The sequence below is a fragment of the Hydra vulgaris genome, chromosome 03 (genome assembly GCF_038396675.1).
Source record: "Hydra vulgaris chromosome 03, alternate assembly HydraT2T_AEP".
NCBI lineage: Eukaryota > Metazoa > Cnidaria > Hydrozoa > Anthoathecata > Hydridae > Hydra > Hydra vulgaris.
The window spans coordinates 29,297,605-29,321,075 of record NC_088922.1 but is presented as its reverse complement, the minus strand read 5'-3'; the positions used below and the strand labels follow the sequence as shown (position 1 = coordinate 29,321,075).

The window sequence follows — 23,471 nt, the reverse complement described above, 5'->3', positions numbered from 1 at the left end:
AATTCTAGGTTGAGACAATAAAAAAGAATTTAAAAAGTAATGTTTTATATTAGTCAAGTATTGTTCTTGTTCTCTACTTGAAGAAGACACCATTTTTAAAATCAGTTCACAATGAGCAAAGTGATTGTAATAAGTTCAGTGGCATGTTTTTTTATGACTTATAGTGTATCTATTGTTAGATACAGTACAGTTCGAGGTATCACAGCTTTAGTTTATCGCTGGTGTGATTTTGCTAAATGTATGCATTCTTATTACATAATCTTTCATATTATATATTATATATTTGTTATCATCACCTGACTTTTGATATTTTATAAACTTCTTTTGATAACCTAAACTCATAAGATTTGTTTATTTTTAGATAATTAAATTTACACTCAAATTATAATTCGACAAGACTATAGTCAAGATGTCTAAAAATAGTCTTCCTTCAGATTTGAATAAGAAACTATGGGAATCAAATTTGGTGAGGTTTGAAACAGACAAGAATTCAAGAAAGTATGCAAAGATTGTTGACAGTCTTGATCAAATGAACAAAATGCCAATAGAACAGCATATCCTGGACAGATTTACGTGTTTGGCTGCAAATGTGAAAAGTAGACAGGAGAGAGTTGTGTTAGTGGTCAAAAAAGTAAACATTTTTTGGAAAAAACTGAATCTTCCAAATCAAAAAGGCAAATCTACAGTGGAAAGAAAAATTGAGAATGTACTAAACAAGTATGAAAAAGACAGCAGAAAACCAGGAACGCAAGACTTTACCAACTTGTTCAACGTAACTGATGAAAATGGAGAATGGTTGTGCCAGGAAGATAAAGCTTTCTATAATCTTCAAATGTCAACAAATGGTAGAGCTGGCTACTGCACCACAATTGAAGATACACAGGGAGTTCATCCTAGAAAACTAAAGTTGATTAAACAAAAAGTCAGTCAAGATACTAAGGATGATTTAAGCAGTGAAGATGAAGAACATTTTAGCACTGAAGAAGAAAAACAAGATTCTGACAGTGGTTCTCAAGATTCAGAGGCTCCAACAACATGTAAAAGACAAAAAACTGATTATGCAATAAATTTGGTGACAAAAGCAAAACTGACTTCAAGAAAGGCACACACACTCTGCAAAACTCTTGCAAAAGATGGAATCTCTATTAAAAGAACATTTTATTGGAACTCTAAGAAACGAAAACTGGAGCTTGCACTTTGATGGGAAGCACATAAAGAATACAGAGTACCAGGTTGTAGTTCTAAAAACTGAAAATTGAGAAGTTAAACTAGCAGTTCTTGCACTGATCAATGGAAAAAGTGAAACAATATTCAATGGAATAAAAACTGTGCTTGATGAATATAAGCTATGGCCTGCAATTAAGTTAATAATTTCTGATACAAGCTCTGCAAATACAGAAAAATCTGTTGGGGGCAGTCACACTACTACAGAAGCATTTTGTTAAGCTTGGATTAGACAAACCTCTTTATATTGGATGCCAGCATCATGTTCTTGATCATTACTAAAACATGTGATGAATGATTATTTTGAAGCAGCAACAACCTCGCCTAATCTCAATTATTGGTTCATTAGCAGAATAACAGAAGAGTACCAGCAACTGAAAGCATCTTTTGACAATTCTGGAGATGCTCTGAAGGAAGAAGAAATTGTTTGGAGAGATGATATGGCTTTCCTTCATCACTTGTTACAGACAGTTTAAGAAAACAGGATGCTTCCCTAAAGTAAATTTCAGAACTTTGCCAAATATAAGCAATGCAAGATGGAATAGCCGAGCAATCTATGCTTTGCTAGCTTATATTTTACTTCCAGAATTTCGACAGTCAGCCGAAGGTCAGTCATCATGTGACTTTATTAGTGGCACGTGGAGTGACATCTGGTTTTCTGGTCAGGTTTATAATCAGGATAACTACAATAATTTGGCAGCCATTTGCAAAGATCACTCAAAGGCAATAAAGACTTTAAGGACTTTTTGGTCGGTTGAGCCGACTCCAATCCCAACTCAAAGGTCAAACATTTGTGCTGAACGTGCAATTAAAGTTCTGCAGGATTTACTTCCATTGTGCAAAAGCATTGAAAAAATTAACATTAAATTTCTTTTGACAAATCAACGCTAAAACCTGTATGTTTGTATTTCTGATTAAAAAAAACCATTTTGTACAATGTATAATTGTATATATTTTTATAAATTTGAATAAGGGGGGTGACATTTTTTAAATTTTGACACTTGCCATTGGATTATTCTTGATCTTTGCATTAAAACTCTACAAAAAATAACATGGGGATAGGGTCTTTAAAAATTGTCATATCCCTAATGTACATAATATAACCAACCAAATAAAATCGCAACTGAGAAAACCTTTATAACCATAATTAATAAACAATCATCATGGTAAGAAAACAGAACGCTATTAATAACGTAGCAAATTCAGTCAAAAAAAACCTACAGTAAATTAGCTAAATTTTTATTTAAATAAATATTTGTACATAATTCTTCATTCAATTACAAGGCTCACGAAAAGATACTTGTGCGTGTTGTAATTTCATCACTAACATCAAATTAAAAAGTAAAGTGAGATTGACTCGTGGATGAGGCTGGACCAAATTGAAAGGCAGTGTCAGAAGCTAAAGGAACTAATTTTTCTTCAACATCATCATCTTGTTCGGAAAAGTATTGTTCAATTAGGTCACTTGCTGTTTTTTGAATAGAGTCATTTTCGTGAGTCTGTAACCTTTCAAGAATATCAACACCGCCACATTCTTCTATCATTTCAGCAACCCGGCCGATTGCATTCATGCGTTGTGCATTCTTAAAAAATAATTAGATACCGTAGAAATAATAACGGAAAAAACCTTATTACGGAAATTTTATAAAAATGGTGGCGTGTATGTTTATAGACACCATTGGATAGTTTACTATTTTTTGGATAACTTGAAAGCTAAACTACCATCGAGCAGAGGATGTATTGCAAAAATATTTGTTGTAATTATTAAGTTTATTAAATAAAATATACCGAAAAATAGTTTTAGAGGTACGAAGACTACAGAAGAAAACTGCATGCTGCTTATTGCTACAAGCAATTTCAATCAAATTAACTTAAAAAAAAAAATCTTCAAAACTTACAAGTAGAATATTATTTACAGCGTCAAGAGCAACCATTGTTGTTTTTGAGTCTTGAGTTGTTAACATTCGACATAAGGGTGCAATAACACCAGCATTAATTAATTGCACAATTTGTTCCACGCTTCCCCCAGATGTGTAATTAGTAATCACCCAAACAGTCTCTTTTTGAACTTTAAAATCTCCTTTTTCGAGAGCATTGATTACTGGACCTAATAAATCACTGTCAATGATTGCCTATACAAATAATAAAAAACTTATATAATAGTTTTCAATACTTATATAATAGTTTTCAATATAAATGTGAAAAAAAAAAGAAAAAAAAAATTGTTTCTGCACACGCTAAATCAAGTTTTTTTTGCATCCTATTGAAAACAGATGCCAAATGATATTTTTATTCAACAACAACAACAAAACGGAAGGAAGAAGCAAAATTTGATTTTATTCAATAGAGATTGTCAAAATTTTTTTTTGCATGGTATTAACTTGGTTAATTAAAATTTTTATAATTACAAATTTTATAAAAACAGGAAAAAATAAAATTAGAAAATAAATTTTTATCGCACAATATAAATAGTTTCTGCTGTGTCTTCAATCGCCAACACTTATACCTTTTACCTGCCATTATTTAAAAGTAAATAATCTCACATTTGTTTATAATGTAAATTTCTCCTCTAATAATAACACTGAAAACTCAGGTTTTAATTAAACAAAATTTTGAACTGCATATATACTCTAACACTGCCCACCATGCTAGTAGCAAAATTAAAATTTTTTCCAAATCTACTATTATATTATGGATCAAAATTATTTATTATCAAATTTTGATAATTACCATAGGGTCCCTCAAATGTTTGATAAATCCCTAATATTATAAAAAATAAATTTAATCAAAAGTATGTCGACCTGGTTTTGAAAAATTATATAAATTTTGAAAAATAATATTTTTTATAAAAACTAATCTCTTGATCTTCTTGCATAAACACTATCATTTTTTAAGAAAGTTTTTTTAATTTTTTTTTGCAAAGGTTCTTTTAAAATATTTTGCAAGACGTTTTTAATTTAAAATGATTATTAACTTTTTTTGTTCTTATATAATATTGAAGGCAAAAGAGTAAAAAAAAGGAGTAAAAACAAAAAATATATTTAAAGCTTATTAAGAATGTAATATAATAGGAATACTTAATGACAAGAACATATATCACTATCATCATTAAAGTTGTCACAAATATGTACAATTAAATAATACATTTCCAATTATACCAGACTTTCAAGCCCAAAGGTTAATTAGCCAACAATTATTGTGTTAACTGACCTCAAGAGCCTTTTATTCATTAAACAGCCTAATGATCCCCAAAAACATGAAATATTGAAATATAAAATTTGACAGATTAGAGTAAACCATACAAAACTTAAATCTACTTAATTCAGTTAATTTATAGTTAATGCTATTGTTTATGAAACTTCATACTTAATGCATAGTTGTTTTTGAAAATTGAAAAGTAAAAGTTACAAAATTGAAAAAAAAAAATCGCGAAAAAACTTCAGACATAAATTTTCCAAATAACTTAAAAAGTATACCAAGCTCTGCTATTTAGTGAATCATATTTGAGAATATCAGGAATGTGATTACTCACCATCAGGTTAAGTTATGACATACAAGGTCAAAACTTAAGTAGTAAAACTTCCAGTAGTCAGAAATTATAAAAACATATATAGTATTTAATTTCAAATGGTTTGATTAAAATTCCACTTGAATATTTGCAAATTTCAAACGGTTTGATTAAAATTTCACTTAACCAGTTTTAGTCCATTAGAAAAGAATAGTTTTAGTTTCATACTATTAAATTTTTGCGCACAAAAATAGTTTTCTTTGGACGTCAAAATTTAAAAATAATTTAAAAAATAAATTAATTGAATTTTAACCAAAGAAAAGTAGATATATTTTAAACAATTAAAATTATACAAAACAAATCAATAAAAATCACAGTAAACAATTTAGACAAAACTTATGACTAATTTATGTGCATTATATGTTATACTCTAAACTAAGTAAAACCATTATTCAAATTGATACCATAATTCAAACCATTTTAATTTAAATTTTATGGAATATTTTTTATTTCCAAAGGGAAAAAAAAAATATCCCATAAAAAAGAACTTTTTAAAAGTTTTTAATAGGCATTTTAAATGTTCTTTAAAAGGCTTCACTATTTTGTGAAAAATATGTTAAACAATATAAACAAAACTAATTACTTTTTATATTTAAATTTTTAAAACCTGTATTTGAGATTGGTTTCCAGCTGCTATATTTGAAACAGCCCAAGCAGCTTCTTTAACAATTTGTGATTTTGGATTTAAAAATAATTTTCGAAGATAATTTAATGCGCCACATTCAACAACAGTTTGTGTCTGATAGTCGTCTCCAGTAACAATGTTACCTATAGCTCGTAAAGCAGGTGTCTAAAACAAAATATTGTTAAAAAAAAATTGCTAAAAAAGTTATGACAACAATTTGGTTAAACTCAAGAAAAATTTCTTTAAGTCCTGATGAATTTGATTTTTCAATTTTAAAATAAAACATTATTTCAGATAAACTTAACTTTTTTTAGCTGATTTAAATTGTTATTATTTGTATATTGATTGCACCATATAACAGCAGCTTTGTTAATTGAAATTTCTTAATCAATTTTAAGATTTATTTTATAAATTTTAAAATTTAAAAATGAAATCATTTAGCATCAATACTTCTTGATTTTATTTTTACAGTTAGAAAAACAATGTTTTCTTGACATAAGTTTAAAAATTTGAACAAAATTTTTATTCTCTTTTAAATAATTTTTTTTTGAATAACTTTAAATTTAAAACTTTCAAGTAGGTTATTTTAAAGTACTGATGTGGTGGGTATACCTTATCGAAAAGTTTAGTGAGAACAGTGCCTAATTAAAAGAATCTTGTAGATTAGTTAGAAATTTTTTTATTATTTAAAAATATATTTAAGAATTAAAATATATAACAAAACCTACTATCAAAATAAAATACTTACAACAATATTGACACTTGAATCCTGCAATAACTCCACTAAATGTGGGACAACACCAGTTTGTATAATGATGTCAATTTTTTCATTTGGCCCATCTGTTAAGTAAGAAAGAGCCCAACATGCATCAGCAACAACATCTTTATCAACATGAGAAATTAGTTGTGCAAGAACAGGAAGTACATTTTGAATTTCTTCAAGTTTTGGGGGCGGATTTTTGTTTCTACATAAGTTAGATAGTGTCCATGTAACATTTCTCAAAAATGAGTGCTATTAAAAATATGAATGCATTTGAGTATATATATATATATATATATATATATATATATATATATATATATATATATATATATATATATATATATATATATATATATATATATATATATATATTTGTTCTTAAAATGTTTGTCTAAACCAATTGCATAACATTCATTACAGCCAGAACTCTAATGAATGGTTGTTCATTACAGCCAGAACTCTAATGAATGGTTAATAAATGGTAATACAATAATTTTATATAAAAATGAATATAAAATAGCTGTAGGGGAGACCGGGGCTAGTTAACCGCAGGGGTAAGTTGACGAACTGCGTTTATCTTTAGAGCCTTTCATCAGAAATTGACAAAAATTACTCAGAAACTTCCTCATTGACCATTTCATCATTCACTGTAGTATTGTCAGGATTCGCGCATGCGCATGGGAGATATTGAGATTTATGCGTTTTTTGGACAAAAACGTAACTTTTAGAACATCGCTTCCTTTTTACTTTACAAAGAAAATATTTAGTCAGATGAAAAAAAAGTTATTGTAAAAGTTCCAGTCACAATTGTTTTACTATATCCAGTCAGACTTTTTTTTCAAAGCTGCCGTTTTTCAGTATCTATAGACTGTTTATTAAAAAAAAAGCTTACGGGGTAAGTTGACAAATTTTTCACGGGGTAAGTTGGCTCATAGCAATTTCTATGGAAAAAAATATTTATTTTTATAAAATTATTTTTTTTTATTTTTTTTATTTTTAACAATATTGAAAATATTTATTCTTACAAAAAAATTTAAAAAATTTTGTTTAGTTTTTTTTTCCACAGATAAAAGGTGGGTTACTGTTTGGCTTTTATACGGACTAATATTTGGTACCAGCTAAAAGTAATATTAAATTTTGGGATAAAATTGTTGCAAAAATTAATTTTAAAAAAATTTCTATTAATTTTGCACTTAATAGTGCATTAATAATCATTTTTATAGTTTGCGCCAACTTACCCCGTGGTGGGGTAAGTTGGCGCAAATTTTTTTTTTTTTTTTGAGGGTCTGGAAAGGCCCCAAGAATTTTTTTTTATAAATGAATACAAATTTTATAAGATACCCTAATCTATACTCTTTAAGACTACACTTTAATATTTTTAAAAAAATGTACTGTTAGGGCTACAGAGCTCATAGAGTAAAAACCGAGCCAACTAGCCCCGGTCTCCCCTATATCAACTAAATAACTATAACCTATTGTAATAATGTTGAATGTTTATTTTAACCAAGAATTAATGATCACTATGCCATCTGAAGACTTTTAATAAAAAAATTTTACTGAAAAATCTATAACTATTTTTGCTCACTATGTTTATAGAAAAAGTTTATACTTAAATTAGATTTTTTTCCTCTATTATCTGGGTTTATTAGAAAAATCTAAAACAATATGAAAACATAGAGCATTAGATTATACTAAATCTAATATATATATGAATTTTTAATAACTCTACACAAAACCTTAATGTTTTGCATTATCCTTTTGCTTAACAAATATAGTTTGCTCTAAATAAACGAACACAATATACTTACTGGAGTGTTTAAATTAACAAGAGCTAAAAGAGGTTTCACAACTCCTCTTGAAATAACAAAGTCACGAAACTGCGGCCCATCACCTAAAAACTTTTTAGTTTTAAATGCATGCAATACTTTACATAAGTTCATCAGCAACTTAACACAAATAATAACTAAAATAACTTTACCAGCAATATTTCCAAGAGCCCAAACAGCTTGCTCACAAACATTTACATGAGAGGAGTGTAAAAGCGCAATAAAAAAATCAACAGCACCTATAAAAAAACCATTTTTAAAAAACTCGAAATTTTAAAAACTAATAAAAAAACTATAAACTTTACCTGCTTCCACAACTGTTTGTGTTTGATCAGAATTTCCTGAAGCAATGTTAGTGACTGCCCAAGCAGCTTCAAACTGAATATTAGAACTAAATTCATACAAAAACTAAACATTTGTACACAGATAATCAAGTATAATAAGTTAATAAGATAAAAAATAAACATTACCCCCCCCCCAAAAAAAAAAAAAATTGCTTACATACTTTTGTTCATATTTGAGCAATTGTACTAGGGGTGGAACTAAACCAGCTCTAAAATTTAAAGCAATAAAAATGCTAGTTTATTACAACATTTGAATGAATTCAGCTCGGTTGATGCTCATTCAAAATATACTTAATTTTATTTTTTATTTTTTCATCAGTAATGTGTTAGGGATAAATACCAAATAATAAACTTACTTTATAACCCGATCAATAGGAGGATTGTTTTCTCTAGATAAAAGCCGCCTAAAAGGAAAAAAAATAATTTTTATTGTGAAATCTTTATTAAAAGATTAAATAACTATATGAATGAAGTATAAAGCTAGTAAAGACCAATATATGTAGTAGTAAAGTCTAATATACTTAGGTTGTTAGAGAAGTTCATAGAACTTCATCTATAAAGATACAATGAGACAGGAAATAATTAAATATTTATATATCATTTTAAACTGTGTTTAATTATGAACATTTTAAGTACTTGTTAATTTTAAATATTTATTAAAAAATTTATTTAAATTTTATTATATACATTTAAAAGAAAAAATTTTTAAAATGGAAAAATTTGAATATCGAGCATATATTAAAACCCATGCTTTACTTGGAGTTTCAGCATAAGCCATAACTGATGAATTGGTTTTAGTTCGTGGTGACCAAGCTCTAAAATATAGTACAGTTGCCAAGTGGGCTACTTTATTGAAAGATGGTAGAGAGTCTCGAAGATGATCCTCGTTTAAGGCACCCTCAAACCACGTATGCAGCTGAGAATATCGAACGTGTGTGAGCCATTATTGAAGGAAATCTGCATGCAACACATGATATAATTGAAGCCCTGACATTGATATACAACCAACAAAATCATTCACAACGCACTTATAAAAAGAAAATTAGCATCACGTTGGACACCCCACAAGTTAACCGATCAAAATCGCAAGAATAGAGTTGAGGCATGTAAGGAAAATTTAGCCCTTTTCAGAAGCGGCCCATGGAGACTATGTGATATTATTACAGGGGATGAGTCGTGGTTTTATTTGAGACAAGTTGGACACAAGTCGGCTAACGCTAGTTGGGTCGGTGAAGGTGAAAGTCCAAGAACTATAGTAAGATGCAACTGGTTTCAGCCGAAAAACATGTTCTACATCTTCTTCAAAACAACAGGTGTTGTTCATTTGGGTTATGTTGAAAAGGAAGGAACCATTACTAGCGAATATTATATAAAAAATTGTTTGAAACCTCTTATATGCGAAATAAATAAGCAAAGACCTAAAACAGGCACTCAAAATTTCAAATTTCTCCATGATAACGCTCGTCCCCATGTGACTCAAACTGTCACAAATTGTCTAAACCAAGCTGGAATTACAATAATTTGCCACCCACCATACTCACCAGACTTAGCTCTATCCAATTATTGGCTATTCGACTTGATAAAAAAAAATCTTAATGACGATACTGACGTCGAAAGTCAAAAAATTCGCATAACAAAGCTACTTCAAAGTATACCCAAAGAAGAGTATAAAAAAATGTTTGACAAATGGCTTGAAAGGATGCAACTTTGTATAGATAATGATGAACATTATTTTGAACATTTAGTAAAATAAAATTAAAAAAAACTGTTTGTTTTTTTTAAATAGGGGAGTTCCACAAACTTTCCTAACGACCTAAGTAGTATGTAGTAGTAAAAAACAATATATGTAGTAGTAAAAACCAATACATGCAGTAGAAAAGACCAATATATGTAGTAGTAAAGACTGATATATGTAGTAGTAAAAACCGATGTATGTAGTAGTAAAGACAAATATATGTAGTAATAAAGGTCCTTGCTCCTGCTAAATTTTGCTTTTGTTTAACCCTAGCCCCCAGTTAGATTTCAGCTGTTGTAATAAAAATTTATTATATCAACTTTTAATTTTTCAAAAAATTTGATTTAAAAAAATGCTTATTACAACCTTGATATATATAAAAAATTTTTTTTACTTTTATAACCATTTATTTATTAAAAACTTTTGTTAAAGTTGATTGCATTCAGTAGTTTTAAAAATAAACTAATTAAAATCAACACAACTGTACAGACAACACACAAACATAAATGTTATAAAAATAATAAAAAAAGTCAATATTACATAATAAAAATACAAGACCTTGGAATTAGGAAAAATGATGTTGGCAATTTTTTGCTGACTTTCAGAGGTTGGAAAAAAAATTGACACAAAGATTTTACCATAAAAAATAGAAACCAGGTCAACATAGTTGAATGCCAACCCTAATTCTGAGGGCAAAAATTCTGTATATAAATAGTGTATATATGTATCAACATAGATATTGTATAATATCTATGTTGATACATAAACAATGTATCAACATAGGTATTATACAAAAAATAAGTAAATATAAATATCAAAAAAAAATAATGCTTTAATAATGCTAATAATAATAATGCTAAAATATGAATTCAATTGATTTTAAAAAAGACATAGTTTTAATACATAAAGTCCATTTAATTTTTGTTATTTCACCTCCCAAGCCTGAAAAGGCCACTACAGTCGAGGAGGCTACTTTAATTGTAGTTATAACCCTCTACTAAATAACTACCCTCAACTCTAACTCTGAAACACGAAGCTTGACAAAGAAGCTCGCTGCATGGAGAAACAAGTTGAAAATGGTACTACCAAGGACATGCTGGGGATCGAACTCGGAACTACTCACTTATGAAGTAAGCTACCTCTACACCACTACTGCATTACTTTTACTGCTTTTATTTTATGGTTATAGAGGAACCATTTGGAAACTTTAAGCTGAATAAAGTGATGCGTCTGTTTCTGTCAGTGAAACTGTAAAAAATTTTAACTTCCTTCAGAAGACTGATTTTTCGAATGACTATTTTCTTTGTTAATTTGTATGTTGATTACATCTGGCTTTTTTTAATTACGAAGAAGAATTCTTCTCCTTTTTTTTACCACGTTATAAAAAATATTGTATGTAAACACAAATACTCAAAAATGAGTACTGTTTTACCAACTTAGTCATTAAAAACGCCAATATCACTTTCGGATAACTTTTAATCTGTAAAAAGTATAATCTTAGTGGCTGATACTTAAGCACTCTTTTAATAGCCGGAAGTAAAACCAAACAATAAACAGCCTCCTTGCAAAAATTTTCCAAACTAGAACAGTTAAGTGGTAAAATAAATAAGTTTTAAAAATAATTACTTACATGTCAATTGATAAACAACCAAATGTCATTTAATTCATGTTTGATAAAATATGGGGATTGCAATCGATGCCACCAATTACACAATTTAGCTTAGTAGTTATGTTTTTGCAAATTTTTGAAAAAGTTTTTTTACCACTGAGAAAAGCTTTATTATATCAATAACTAGATGTCTTTAAGTAGGTATGGTGCAAAATTTTTTATACAGTCATTTCGAAAAATTGAACAATAGAAATATTTCTTTTGAACACTGAGAACACCAGAGAGGACCATTAATAATTGTTTAAATGATGCAGAACCAGGAAAAGCTTGACAAAACAGATCATTGCAAGAACATGTCATATAAAGACATGCAATTCATAAAAGATAGTCTACTTAAGGTGCCATGTTCAGACTCTTATTGTCAAAAAAGTTCCTTACCTATAAAGGAAAATAATTTTTTTTGCACCAGATAAAAAATTAATTAATTTGTATAATTTATATACATAAATTACTTTTTTAACATAATTACAGATGCAATCTTTGTTTAAAGAAAAGTATTTAGGTTGACATTTGTATAATTTATATACATTAGATGTAATCTTTGTTTAAAGAAAAGTATCTAGGTTGGCATTTTAAGAATATTGTATATTTTGGTAAGATGTCAATATTTGTTCCTCATAAAAACCATTGTGACACTTGTATTGCTGCTAAAATGGATAACATTTTGGTAGAGAAATGAAGGAATTTTGTCAACATTTAAACTTTTATGCCTATTCTATAAAGGTTTTTTTAATCCAGTCTTTATTTTCTTGTGGAGCCCATTGCTTTCTCATTTAAGGATGAGTTACAATTGGATAGATTTTAGATGAAATGACTATCTATGCTTGAAATCTTGAATTAAACTTTTCTTGGGTATGAGTTTTGGAACAAACATCACAAATTTTTTTTTGAATTTGCTAAACCATTGGCATAAGGAATTCCAGAAAGCAACTAAGCTCCCTTTATCCATAGCATCACCAACAAGTTTCATAAATTGTTTGTATTCATCTAATATCTTTAACTCCACAGGTTTGAAATGATACTATTTCAGCACATCCATGATTTTGTGGAGCTTCTCCTATACTATTGGTGTCAAAAGTTGTCGAGAAGTCAAGGAGTGTTTAATAAAAATATTTTTAAATCAAGTACCATATTTACATTTTTCAGTTAGAACTGTAACAGTTATTATATTATAACTTCAACATAAAACTATTTATTAGTATAAAGTTTAGGTAAAAAGTAAAATTTGAAAAAATTTATATTTTAAATATCAATTTAATTATTAAAAATCAACTTAATTATTGTAAACATCAATTTTATACATTAAAAAAAAAAATAATTTAAACATGAAGAAGAAAAAATTGTGCAGTTCAAAATAATTTATAAAAATCAATAATTGATAAAAACATTAAAAAGTAATTTACTACAAAAAACCATTTGTCATAATAACAGGCTTGTTCCATTAGAATCTTATCTTTATACTCAATACAAAGTTTTAAGTATATTGTATTAAATTATTTTGTATTATATTTTCTAATTATTTAATATAAACCAAATGTAATTACCAGTTGTGTCAAATTTTAGTTGAGTGTTTAAAACTGGTTTTAAAATAGATTTCTTTTGTTTATGAAACAAAAGGTTATAAAGTTAGTCTCAAATCATTTCAATTGGTTGAAATTCAATTTTAACTATACTTCCGTGGTTATACCGATAAATGAATAAATTTAATTCACTGAACCAAGTCCTACTTTAAATTAGTTAACTTAAAGTAAGCTTGAAACCATTACAAACAATTAAATAAAAGGCCAATACAAAATTCTTGCATAATGTGCAGTTCCAGCACACACATACAGACATGCCCATGCTGTATTCAAGATTTTATGGCCTATATCTGTGAGATCTCATTATTTTATAATATAAATAATGGAAGAATAAAAAAATACCGAGTACTTTGCACAGCTTGATATATATCATTTTCAAACTTTGATATGTCAGCTGGTGTGATCTTACTTGACAAAATCTAAATAATGATTTAAAAAATTTATGGAAAAACTTATGAAGAACATATAGTATGAAAGGTAATAAGCAAGATTATTCAAAATAATTATGACCGCTTAAAATTATATTTGGCAATTAAAAAAAGTGACTTTAATACACTGTAGTCGATTTAAATTTTTTTAAAATGTTACACCCATATATATATATATATATATATATATTATAGCAAATAAAATTTCATAAAAATCTTTACTGTAACAATTTCATCCAAATGCAGTAATGCTGTAGGAATCTTTAAAAAGAAAAAATATTTATTGCATAAAAATAAGTAGAAACGTAAAAAAAACAAAAAAACACATAAGCACTTATGAAGAACTTAACATAAATAAAAATCACTATAACACTCATAAACAATATACTTTTAAGGAATTATTAGGCAAAAATCAAAACATAAAACTAAAAACTCATTAAACTAAAAACTATAACATTCATATAAAATACATTTATGAGGTTATTTATTTAATAACATAAAAAACTATTGATTTATTTTACTATTTAACATATTAATGGTTAACGAGTTAAAAAATACTTGTTGGTTATTTTCTTTCAAAGGACTTATTTCAGATAAATCACCAACATTTCTTTTCTTTAACATCTGCTCATCTTTTCGTGCCTGAAAATTAAAAATATGATTTGCTTTGTTAGACTCTAAATATTGATTCTGTAAAAAAAAAAAAAAAAAAATTCAAGTTAAAAAATAAAATTAGGCTTGAAATTTGTAAAGAGTTGAATTTGAAAGAGTTACATGAACAAATATAAACTTGCAAACCTATAAGCATTACTTCCATTAGATTTATTGTACAAATCTCTCAGGGTCTTAAAAACTAATTGTAGTAAGTTAAAAGTACAAAATCTTTGTGCATGTGCATGGCTATGATGATGATGACAATAATTATATACTTGGATATGTTCATATTTATGTCAAATTACGATTTTAAAAAAATGTGAAGATCAAAAAACCCTAAAATGCTGGCTCCACCAATTACGAATGTTTAACAAAAAATACGAATAGAACCCTATTTTAAGAATTATAGGGTTTTATCTGCATTTTTTAATGTTATAAAAATTGAGCAATTATTAGCAGTTTTAATTAACAATTAATAACAATAATTAGTAGTTTTAATTAACAATTATTACCAAAAATGAAAACATAAAAATTATATAAATGTAGTAAAAGTATAATCATGAAACATAAATAATATAGAAAATGTATAGTTTACAATTATAAAGAATGACAACAGTAAAACATTTTAACAATGAAATATCAAAAATTAAATTTTTGCAACAAAAAATGTCAGATAAAACCTGATCATTTTCATGGGACAATCTTTCTGTAACAAGATGAAAGTTTTAGCTATATTTTTTTTTTAATATTTTTATTTTTAAAAAAACTGGTTCTCCAAGACTCAAACAGCTCTTTTTTTCAAACGCTCTTAACTAGAAATTGCAATACCGGTTAACCGGTATATCAAACAAAATTACTTAATTAAGTGTAATATTTAGTATAAGTCTATTTAAATAAATTTATCCATAACAATATTGATCTCTTTTTATTAATAAACCATAAAACATTGTAAATTAACTTAAATTAATTCAACATGACATTAATCAATACTTCTAAAGTTATGTTTTCTTTTTTTTTACCTTACTGTTTTTTGCATTTATGTGTTTATACTTTTCAGTCAGGGATAAAATTTCATTGTGGCATTGTTTTATACGGGTACAAAATGGAAGTGCAGGTGAATGCAAGAAATGTTCAAAAACAATTCAAGCTTCTGGCCGCAGTACAACTGATATGCATGCACACCTTTAAATACAGCACAGTATTAACCTTTTAAAAAGAGATAAGCCAGATGAACCAAATAAAATTATGTCTAAACTAATGAACATAAACACATCTTACTTATCAAAATTCTTTAGAAAATGATTCATTTGGTGCAATTGTTGCGCAATTAACAGCTTAACAATTAACAATTAACAGATGGTGTAACATTTATTAAACTTTGTACATCTTATGGTTTAAGGATATTGTTAAGTGCTAAGGGTAATGCTAATACTCCAAAGTCTCCAAACGCCATTCGAAAAATTGTAAATGAATATGCAGCTAAATTACCCTAAAGCATCTTAGCCAAACTTAAAACTTGAGCTAATCAAAGTGAAGGGTTTAGCATCATGTTAGATGAGTGGACTTCTGTAAAAAATTGTAGTTATATAAATGTACATGGATTTTACAAATTTTAGAGCCTCGGTCTTGCTGGAGGTCATGGACCAAAGGCAGGGGATAAATGAATTGTATTTATCCACAATTATCAAGGTTTTTGATAATTGGCAATTCAATTGGCAATTATTAAGGTTCTTTATGAAAAAGATAATTGTTGTTCATAAGCAAATTTAGGAGAAGAGGAAAAATCAACTTAAAATATATTTTTCAAATAATGAGGTGAAGATGGATGTTGGTAGTTTAGAGCTATTATCTGAGTCTTTGTCTTCTTATAGAAAAGATTCACAAAATTGTTAAAATATTTCACCTATCACCAACGAAAAATGAAATACTGCAGAAAAATATCAACGGAAAATTGAGTAAAGGACATTCATTATCTTTGGACACTCGAAACTATTGGATTAGCCTACTAACAATATTGGTTTTTTTTATAAAGTTAGAAATCCTATATGAAAAAAGTCTAATTGATTTAGAGTCTACAATCATATTTGTCAAAAATAATGTTGACTTATTATCAAACATCATATATCAGATATGCAGCCTTTAAAAGTTGCTATAGAATCATTGTGCTGCAAAGATATTTATGTTAATCTTTACACAGCTGATATAAAATAATAATTTATGTTAAAAAAACTAACTCAGCATAACACTTTATTGCACAACAAACTTAATAATGAATTGATATTACAAAATTCTTGAATTCGATATTAATATAGTGCATTTCAGAAAAGTTTTAAAAATGTGCAAAACTACTGTTAATTTACAGGTTAACCAATAATCAATTTTTTTAACCAAATTACCGGTAATTAAAAAGGTCGGTATTTTTGCAATCCCTACCCCTAACTTTCTCAAAAAATATAGTAATGTTTACTAATTATTATTGAAGAACTTCTTAATTTGTAAACAGATTTGTCATGTATTTTTCACATTGTGTCGAGTAATTTAAAATTAAACATTAGTTTGGTGGTGTGTTAGTTACTTTTAAACACAATAGTTGCTTAAGTAAAAATACTTTTCCTCTAGACATTATTAAATGCATTATACACAATAATTCCTTTAGAATATGAACTACGCATGAAGGAACTCTTGTATAAAAGCACTTAAAAGCTGTAGTTTTAAATATTAGAATGTGAGTTAATATACAAGTAAAAAATAACAAATAGTTCAAGACTATATATACTGTATAATAACGGTGTTTATATATACTGTATAATGAGCGGTGATGTACTCGATGAGTAATCCACTCTTCATCTTCTAGGATTAACTTTTACTTACAATCTTTGTTGGAAACCATATATCAAATCTGTTGCAAAATTAGCATCTGCTAAGGTTGCATCTCTTTATTGAGCTCGACACTTTTTTACTTCGGATTCAATTCGGAATCTCAAATCCGGCCTTATATGGAATACTGTTGCCATATCTAAGGCGGATCTTCTAATGATGCCCTTTCTCTTTTAGACAAGGTGCAAAAACGCATTGTAAACATAGTTGCAGTCAACCTCCAACCATTATCACATCGTCGTACTGTCGCTTCTCTTTCTCTTTTCTACAAATACTATAATGGGCACTGCTCTTAAGAGCTAGCGTCTATTGTGCCATCTACTAAAATACATTCTTGTGTTACTCGTCATTCAATTAAGTCTCATCCTTTTTCTGTGACTGTTCCTAAGTGCTGTAAAAACACTTATTTGTCTAGTTTTTTTCCTCGAACATCAGCTCTTTGGAATTCGCTTCCTTCATCTTGCTTTCCTGATTCATATAATTTGCAATCCTTTAAGTTGTCCGTCAATCGTTATCTTGCTCTACATTCTTCATCTTTTCTCTTCCAGTAACTTCCAACTTTAATTAGTGGTTGCTTGCAGCCTTGTTGGAAGCAAAGATGTTTAAAAAAAACAACGTCATTTTTCAAACATTTATTACGCAAACATTTTTTTAACTTTTCTAATAAAGATTAAACAGCAGTAAAAATGTAAACAAAAAGTTTTTAACAAAAAAAAACAAAAAAAAAAACAACAACATAATAAGCCCAATGAAAAATGTCAACTAGAGAACCACTGGCACAATGATTCTGAGTGAGTGGCCTTCTACCACTGAATAATGAAATTTTCAAGAAAATTGCTTACTATCATCTACTAATGACCATCAAAAAAAAAAAAAAAAAAACACTAAAAAAATGGTAGCCATGTCAACCTGAAATGTAGGTATAATATAGACTTTTTAAGAAGACTTTAAACTGATACCATTAACTGGACCATTAACTGATATATAACAGCAATCCTACTTTTCTGCAAACCAGATGAGTGCTAAATATGTCTCCTGGAAAAATATTAAACCTATTACAAAAAAAATCTATAAAGAGTCACAAAACTTGAAGAACTATCCGAGACTCTTCAAATCTCACCAAATATTTAAAATTTTCATCCAGTATCTCAACTATTTACAAAAAACTCCATTAAAATCAAAATGGAACTTTTAAAAGCTTTAATTCATTCAGGTTATTTCTTTAAAAATTTAAGCAAAAAGAGAACTATTCAATATAATATTATTTACCTTTCTGATTTCAACTGTAACATCATTTTTTCGTCTTCTAAAATCCTAAATTAGAAAATTATTAGGTCCTTATTTACAAATACAAAAACTAACTATAAAACAGTGATTTTTAATTAAATAAATTTAAAAAAAATTATTTACCATAGTTAAATATATAACTTAAAAGTCATTTGTTAAAAAAAGTCGGTTTACCATAGAAGTTAAAAAACACAGACTATAGCAAAACAATAGCAAAATCTTCAACTTCTAATGTCTGTTTCAACCACAAAAAAATAAAAAATAAAAATTTTCAATTTGTTTCTGTCTGGTAAAAAAATATTGGAATAAAAACAATAAAAAAAATAGTTTTAATGACATTTTAACTTTAGCATATTTGATTAAAAAAAGGTAAGTTTTTATTGACAGTTTTTGTTTTAAAAAACTGTTACATAAATTCCTTATAGCAAAATTACTATTATTAGCATATGCATGCATCTTTTATTAACATTTTATTAAATTTAATTCTTTTAATAAAAATTGGAATAGATAGGTTTACTTTTATTGGAATATAGAGGTTTACATTTGTGACACAAAAAAATACTATCAATATATAAACGACATTTTGTTGCTATTTCTTAGATCATAAAAGTAAATGCAATACCAATAAGTTTTTTAGTTTCTTTACTTCTGTCGCAAACTTTCCTAAATAAACACTTTTTTTTTTAAATTTTGTTTTTGGCTGACAAGAGTTAATGAATCTGAATCTATATTATTTGGAGCATCAATTATTTAAGAACCATGAATTTGTGCCAAACAAAATTAGCATATTTAATACAAAGTCCTATAAATATCTAGATGTCTTGTTTTGTCATGGTCTTACTCCTAAAGTACAACTTCATCTGACATATTGAAAGGTATCATCAAGATTACATCTTATAAAAAATACAATTTTACAAGGGTGCACATGTTTATAACACACCTCCAAAAGATCTTTGGCAAATTTCTGTTATTTATTAAACAACCAAATTTTATAACTTTAAAATTTTTTGTATAAAAGGTTTCTTTGAATAAAAGGTTTTTAACTTTCTATATTTAAAGTTTTTAATAATTTATTTTTTATCCTAACTGATTTATAAAAAGGACTTATCAATAGCAGTAATATTTAAATATAAAATGTTATATATTAATAATATTCGTGACAAATGGTTTTGATAAAATCTAGCATGCTGCTCTTCACCATAAACTTACTTCATATGGCAAAATTTCATGCTGCTCCTTACCATAAACTTTCTTCATATGGCAAAAAAAGAAATTATCATTATAAAAGAAAAATTCAGACTATTTTTTATCAAAAATAAACTATTATTTATCAAAAATAAGTTAAATTAAGAAAAAAAAGTTATCAAAAAAATAGCTGTGGAAAATGTGATATTATGTGATTACCTGTTGGAATACTTGATTAGACCAAATCTCTGTAATATGACTAATTGAAGTTTTGTGTTTTTTATAATTTGTCATAAGTTTAAAATAACGGTTTTACTTTTGAAATAAACTTGTTTTAGCGTGTTCAATTTAAAAGTAAATCTGAGTTTAAAATACAATGTCTGTAATTAAGACTAGTATATCAAATAATTGTACTGAAAAAGTTATATTAGGAATTTATCAAAATTATTAATTCTCAATATAACTTTTTTTTAAACAATAATCATAAGACAAATTTTAAAATCACACTAATTGATATAAAAACTTATTAAACATTAATAATACTATAATAAAATTCTTTTTTACTGGTCTTATGACAATATCATTTATAATTAATTTCACAACTATTAAATCTCTTTTCGATGTTATATAAATATAATTATAACATGTTAATACAATGACAATAAATAACATGTTAATATAATTATAATATGTTAATATAATGACAATATATTTATATAATTATAAAATGTTAATATAATGATAATATATTAATATGATGTTATATAAATATAATTATGACATGTTGCAAAAACATTAAAAAAAAACTTTACCACACCAATAAATTTTTATATAAAATGTTAAACAAGTAAATGCCAAAAATATATCGCAACAACAGCTTAATTTTTCAACTCTAATAAACAAAATCAATTAAATGAATACCGCCATAAAACTTGATTGTGATAAATTGATATTTATTATAAGACATAAAAGACTTACTGATTGTCTAAAAACTATTCACAACTTCGTGAATATATTTTGGCAACAAACTACACAATTTTATAAATAGAAAATATTTCTTGCATTTATCTCTTATAAGATTTTAATTGCATTAAAAATTAGGCAGTAAGACATTTCAACTGAACAATGCAAATTTTTGTTACAATTACAATTTTTGTCACAATTTAAAAATTTGGCAAGGCAACTGTTTTAATCTGTAGTTTTGCAACATAAAACTGAACAATATTTTATAAGCAACTTGCCCCACATATAAAGAAAAATAGCAATATAATAAATACAGTGAGTTTTATTTGTTATTATCTTATGTTTATAGATGCAACAAATCCACAATTTTGGTAAGAAACCATAAGATAACCATTTGAATGAATTTTAGTACTAATTGAACAAACAAATAAACTGAAAAAACATTAACCAATTATGAGTAAGTCAAGTAAAAAAAGTTTTTAATTAAACTCAGCTATATCTATATATATATATATATATATATATATATATATATATATATATATATATATATATATATATATATATATATATATATATATATATATATATATATATATATATATATATATATATATATATATTTATATATATATATAAATATATATATATATATAAATATATATATATATATATATATATATATATATATATATATTTATATATATATATATTTATATATATATATATGTATATATATATATAAATATAAAAATATATATATATATATTTATATATATATATATTTATATATATATATTTATATATATATATATATATATTTATATATATATATATATTTATATATATATATATTTATATATATATATATATATATTTATATATATATATAATATATATATATTTATATATATATATATAATATTATATATATATATATATATATATATATATATATATATATATATATATATATATATATATATACATATATATATATGCGATGTGATATTATTTATAAATAAAAGCTCCTCATCAAACTTTCCCTTTATGGTCTGATACAATTTTTGGTTGTAAAAAATATCTTTTAAATACCAATAAAATGTTAGTTATTTTATTTTATGTTAGTTAGATATGACTACTACTTGCTTTTGCACTTTTCATGCAAAATTGAAAATGAATAAATAGAGTGGTATTTTGTACAACTTTGAATCTTGGTGTAACAATTGAAACTTTTATTTAATATACTAATCATTTTTATTGTTAAAAAAAGGTCAATATAGATTGATTTAAGCTATTACAAGTGGCTTTTTACTATTATTATTATTATTATTATTATTATTATTATTGTTATTATTATTATTATTGTTATTATTGTTATTATTATTATCGATAATATATATATTTTTATATTACTTTATGATAAAAATAATAACAAAGTAAAAATATTTTATTATTAAAAAAAATAAATAATAATAATAAATTACTATACAGAAATGTCTTTTCCACGATTTTTAAACTCTCGACTTCGAACATTTTCTTGCGAAGGCATGCTTAAATTATTTGTTCGTCCTTTTTTTCTTTTTCTTAGATTAAATTTAGGTTTCCACAAATTTACAAATTATAAATTTTAATGTTCGCGGGTATACTTTTCCGGAAAATGGATGATCAGATAATATACTTATAACGAGTGTCAATTGGCTATAATTTAATTATTCCATTTTTATTTAATTTATTCTCGTTTTCTATTAAACTTAAAATTAAAACTTATTTTTAGCGACACAAGTAATAGTAATTTTAGTGACTCAATAAATCGCAATTACAGTTAATTTTCCCAGAGGAATTTAGAATTTAAATGGGACGTATTTTGTCACGATTTATTTTTAGATTAATTTAGAATTAAATAAGAATTTATTATACGTTTAATATTTTATTAATATTCAATTAATATATATATGAGCAATAATGTCTAAATGGTAAAAAATTGATAAGGATGGAGACATTCCGATATTGATAAAGATGGAGGCAAGCATTCGTTGGTGAAATGCTCTTCCGTGGTGCTCTGTAATGAGACCGTTAGGTCTTATTGGAGCACCTCTTTAACTAAAAACTTAAAAGCTTTTTTAATTTGAATTCTGATTTAAACATTTTGTTGATTTTGCATTATGTCGATGTAAAGATCACTAAGAAGCAATTCGTGTTATGGAGTATTTAAATGTTTTTTTTTGTAACACTTAGGTGCTTTTCTTTTTGATAATAGTTTTGGAGATTTTTTTTTTTTCTTTACCAAGTAAAAGTAAATACTTTTTTCATGCAAAAAACAGTATTCTCCTTATTTATTATTTCAAAACCATTATTGTAGATCGTTAACTACCTTTTCTTGTTGTTGAAGTATTACACGAAAAGCCATTTTGCCCTACTCGCTGTCTTGTACCGTTTCCCCCTACTTTTAATATTTTTAACACATATATATTGATGAAAAAATCCTTGAGACTAGTTTTTAATTGATAAAGTAGTTTAGATAATTTTATGTTTTTGTGAAAGTAAAGCCAAAATATTAAAAAAGAAAAAAAGAAAAAAATTTAATATTTTAAATTTGATGTCGCTAGAAAACTGATAGTGTTGCTTATAAGGGTCGAACTTTTTTTTTTTTTTTTTTTTTTTTTTATACATATTTATTTTACAACTACAAAGTAATTACAAGTAACCAATCGCTGATTGGCAGTAAAGATATACAAATTTA

The 23,471-nt window shown here is 26.2% G+C and overlaps 1 protein-coding gene across 1 annotated transcript; it reads right to left on the bottom strand.

Annotated features, from left to right (window-relative positions):
- Window positions 1-2,451: 2,451 nt before the first annotated feature.
- LOC100207016 (importin subunit alpha-1) lies at window positions 2,452-22,572 on the bottom strand. The gene is made up of 14 exons (XM_065792895.1): window positions 22,221-22,572; window positions 18,563-18,607; window positions 14,321-14,404; window positions 13,985-14,023; window positions 13,677-13,753; window positions 8,707-8,754; window positions 8,512-8,559; window positions 8,312-8,397; window positions 8,159-8,245; window positions 7,989-8,071; window positions 6,166-6,429; window positions 5,400-5,582; window positions 3,123-3,356; window positions 2,452-2,807 (listed from the first exon to the last, which is right to left on the bottom strand). The coding sequence occupies exons 1-14, from the start codon at window positions 22,278-22,280 to the stop codon at window positions 2,559-2,561; spliced, it is 1,587 nt and encodes a 528-aa protein (XP_065648967.1). The 5' UTR covers window positions 22,281-22,572; the 3' UTR covers window positions 2,452-2,558.
- Window positions 22,573-23,471: the final 899 nt, after the last annotated feature.